Raw genomic sequence first — 4,583 nt, 5'->3', positions numbered from 1 at the left:
AAAAAAAAAAAAAAAATTACCAAACAACCAACAACAAACCAATGGCCAACTGCCAAAACAAAAGCCAAAACAGGAACCTGAAGCTGAATTCATCCATATCTAGGTCTCATTTCAAGGAAGCTAAGTGTGCCCGAGTACCAGATGGAACACACTTATCACACTCAGGTCAGCATAATTAGTTGCGAGATTGTCTGCAAGCCCCAACAGTGGTAATTCCTGTCCTATAAAGATATCAGGGTGGAGTTAATGTATTGGAGACATTGCTTTTCACTTGCAAATGGCACAGCCTCCCTACATAACCGGCTGCAGTCAGTCTGCAGGCGTTCCAGGCTGCCCCTTCCCAAGCAAGCTGCAGTGAGGGGACTCCTGCACCAAAGACGCAGGAATCCAGGGACCCTGTTGCCCTGCTCCACCTCTAAGGCAAACAGAACACACTGAAGGGGCAGCCCCAAGGTCCACAGAGACCGAGGACACGTACAGCCCCAAGGTCCACAGAGATCGAGGACACGTACAGCTCCTGCAGAAGCATCGAGATACACAAAGTTTTCAAGTGACCTATAATTTCAGCTTAAAGAGCAGATTTTCTCCAACTATGTAACTCAGTGCAATCATTTGTCACCGAGCTCTGGGGAGTCGTCCAGAGGGAAACAAGAACCGTTTCCCCGCCGCAGCCTGTCACCTGGGCAATCGGCATCTCTCAGCACTTGCGCTGTTGTATAAATTACATCCCTCCCAGCTTGGTCAAGTATGTCCATCATTCAGCACATATGTAATCTTCGCTATTTTATTGTCTCATTGATGGAAGAATTAGGTGCACAGTGGGAAACACATTAAGAAAGGGCTACCAAGTATTTTGCCCATGTTACTAACTTCTTTAATCCCCTGTAATCTCTTCTAAGGGGGGATTCGTATCTACTAAAATCACTTCACAGGAGACATACATGACATAACAGAAGCCCTACACACCAGGGGAAACAAAAAAAGCCAGCTACGGGTCCTTCAGCATATCAAACACACCAGCCACTGCGGGAAAGTGTATCACAATTTGCAAACAGCATGCAACGGCACCGTCCAAGCGAACCCCAGTTCCTTCATCCATTCAGCTGGGAAGGTCATCATCATCCAGGTCTTAAATTCTGTTTCTCCAACAAGGAGCCAACCACGGACTAACAACAGGAACCCAGTTTGGTTCCAAGCACCTTGGCGTGTTCCCGTTTGCCCGGAAAGATACCTGTTCCAGGAGCTGGTATCACATGCAGTGAGGCTACTCAAAACCTTTTTCTGTTTTGGAGATGTAATTTGTGGATCTTGAAGCTGCAGGAACTATGGCACAGGACCCTCAAGTCACATTACAGGAAAACCAGCAAGAGAGAAAACTTTTCATCTGTTTGGTTTTTTTTTATTTACTCTGTTTTGGGTTTTGGTTTGTTTTGGGTTTTTTTCCCCTATATTGACATAGTGAACTGAACCTGCTGATCACTTTTGGAGATGAGATGGGGGAGGGGAAAAAGAAAAAAGGTAAAAGGTAAGATTCAACCTGGAGAAGCTAGAGGTGATATAAGTGGTAATGGAATTACCAAGGAAGTGTCATGTATAATTGGAATTCTTGATAAAACTTAGAATATGAAGCAATTCTTGTGTTTGGTTGTTCCCAGCCTTCTGAATTTCAGAAATTATTTCCCCCATCTTTCCTCCTTCTCTGGGTTATCTGAACAGCTTTGTCTTTGCCATACGTGCCCTACTGCAGTCTTAGCCTACTGCTTTGAGTTGCTATGTCACCACAACGAACGCTGCTGGCAGTAAGCCTTCAGTTACCACTCACATTTGACCAGAGCTTTAGTGCAGTAGCCCGTTAGTTCGGTGGAGCGGCACATGACAGCATTAAAAGGTGTATGCTTTAAATGATTTTTATCCACTCCTTAGTGTAATTCCAGAAGTTTCTAATATACTTTAGATGGTGTTAAAATTGGCTTACTTTTTGGACATTTGCTATGGAAAAAAAATTAATTAAATCCGTTAAGGCACTTTATTATGCTCAGTTTGACCCATATCAGCCAACGTATACCGACTTTTCGATTGAAGTCCACGATGTTTTCTGAAGTTGGTGATGAGATAAAGCCCAAGTTATTTCAGAGGCACTTGAGAGATGTTTGTAATGAGAAGCTGTCCACTGTGGGCAGTTTACAGCAGAACCACATATAATTTATCCACTTGCTGCTAATGGATCCATCAACATGTGAAAGACTCATTAGCATTTTAACAAAAATCTATCAAATTTAATCAAAGTAATGAAAGAGGGTTAAAATGAATAGAAATTCTTCACTAAGCTACAAGCAAGACTTCTTTCAACAAAACTCATCTGCTAGAAGATTTCTGTATCTGGCTACCTGCGTATGCATGACTTCACAGCCCTCTAATCTTAAGGCTTATGAGGCAATAAGAAATGCTTTATCAGCTCAGTATCTGTATAATCTAGGCAATCTGAATTACAACATGCTTTGACATAAAGCTCCGTGGTCTGTAATCTTAACTCTGGCTGCAGTGGAGTAATTACAAATTTGACTCCAGTGCCTCCGTGTGCAGTAACCACAGAGCAGCTAAAGGGGTGAACCCCAGGGACGAGGCGGGTTTTCACTCAATGGTGGCGACATTGTTTTCCAGAAATTCACAAAAATGTTACCCCAAAAGTTAGTTTTCCCCTCTTAAAAAAAAAATCGCCGTCTTTATGATGCTTGTGGAATTTTGTGGAATGCTTAAGATAACGACACTGAGCTCAATTTAGGATTTAGAAAAGAATAATACTACAGACCAGTGCAGACAAACACAAGCTGGTTTGGGACTCTCCATCAAAATAGCACTATTTATACACTTAGCTGCCTCTGTGATTTAACGGTAGAGCCGCTCACCTCATATGCAAAACCCTACCAGTATGACCGTGGCATCAATTCATTAATCAAAATGACAGAGGGTCTCATGATCAGACAAGAGGGGTCCTGGTACTTCCTACGACAGTTTGTGATGCAGCCATACTGGATCCATTTGTGATTAAACTGGAAACCAGCTATTTTCTATACTCAACGGAATTCTGATTTATGATGTGCTTGAAATTACTGTGGATTTCTATTAAAGACAAACACTTGGCAGTAAGGTACCATACTTACCTGTAATTTAGTTATGTAACAGTAGTATCCTCCATAGACCCCACATCCTTTGGGGTTTTTTTGTTTTTCAGATATGCAACTTTCAGAGCCAACTTGGCATTTTTTAAGAGTTTGGCCTTTTTCCTGAGGCCCTAAGCAAACCTCAAGCCATGAAGGAGCAGGGAATTTATACAGGCCTGCACAGACTCAATCAGCAGTTTCCTTTCCACTGACATCCACAGGAAGCCAGCATGTATGGAAAGATGGGGGCATGCAGACATCAACAATTACAGATAGGCCACTTTTCCCACATTTGGAAGTGAACAGTTCAAGGCTACCTATTTAGTTAGTGCCTTTAATGCATGGGAAGGCTCTACTAGCTGGCAGATTTTCCATCTGAGAAGTTTATTCATTTATCCTATTACTCACCATACGCAATGGTGAAGTAAAGCTGCAAGATGACAAAAAAGGGCCAAAGAAAATGACATTTTAGGTGAAACTGGAATGTTCAAAGGTGATAACATTTCTAGTTGTAAGCATACCGCTTTAAAATATGCTTCGTGCCTCAAATATTTTAGGTATACTCATAGACCCAGCCACTAAAATAAAGCTTGGAAGGATGACACACAAGCTCATACAGACTTATACATCCACTTAACTTATTTACACATTCTGAGGATGATCTCCTCTAAAAAGAAGAAATTTATGTTTCAAGACTGCAGCCCTCTCGTTAATTCACTTCACTTGTGCACTCGTAGCCTGCTTATAGAGACTTATTTCTGACTCTTTACAAACACACCCCCTGGTATCAACTGTTCTGGCTGAGGACTGCTTACGGGACAGAAATTACTGACTCAGAATCTATCTAGAAAAAGAAACTGCAAATTTAGGGGACCAAGATAGAAAGAGGTGACATACCCTTCCTCAATTGTAACAGAATTCATGATGACGCAGTTTGTTATCTTAACTTTGTCTTTTATGGTACACATGCTGCCGATGATGGAGTGTTTAATAGATGTCTTCTCCCCAACTTGTGTGGATGACCCAATGATGCTGTCTGATCCAACCTAGGGAAGAAAAGAACAGAAACTGGCAAAAGTATCTGGAGCTCTCGATATGTGTTCTCCATACATGTGTTCCAAACAGCAAGTCTCATGCACTCACCAACGAAATGTACCCTGCTCTACCCTCAGGCATCCTTGGCAGAACAAAGACCTAAAAATCTGGGGCCTACCCCATAGGCAGAGCATTGCACAGCCTTCCCAAGGTCCATTAGCTCAATAAAAATACATTATCTGGTCTGTCTCTGTAGGCCTTATGCAGTAAGGTAAGAACAGTAAGAATAGCCCTGCTGGTAAGTCACTGGTTTCACTAGGGTTTGCCCAGTGAGACCTGTGAAAACGCGACTTGGACCTGGTATTCAACCAAAGTGCTTTAGCAAGA

General features: G+C 42.3%; 1 protein-coding gene across 1 annotated transcript in view; it reads right to left on the bottom strand.

Annotated features, from left to right (window-relative positions):
• Positions 1–4,583, bottom strand: part of EIF2B3 (eukaryotic translation initiation factor 2B, subunit 3 gamma, 58kDa) — a gene marked incomplete at its 5' end in the record, with an annotated part of 91,537 nt that overhangs the window by 10,631 nt on the left and 76,323 nt on the right. Inside the window, one exon of the mRNA XM_010157794.1 lies at positions 4,059–4,207. Within this exon, the coding sequence (XP_010156096.1) occupies positions 4,059–4,207 (149 nt within the window). The remainder of the gene's footprint in view (positions 1–4,058; positions 4,208–4,583) is intronic.

This window comes from Eurypyga helias, unplaced genomic scaffold (genome assembly GCF_000690775.1).
Source record: "Eurypyga helias isolate BGI_N326 unplaced genomic scaffold, ASM69077v1 scaffold488, whole genome shotgun sequence".
NCBI classification, from domain to species: Eukaryota; Metazoa; Chordata; class Aves; order Eurypygiformes; family Eurypygidae; genus Eurypyga; species Eurypyga helias.
This window is presented reverse-complemented; position numbering and strand designations above follow the sequence as displayed.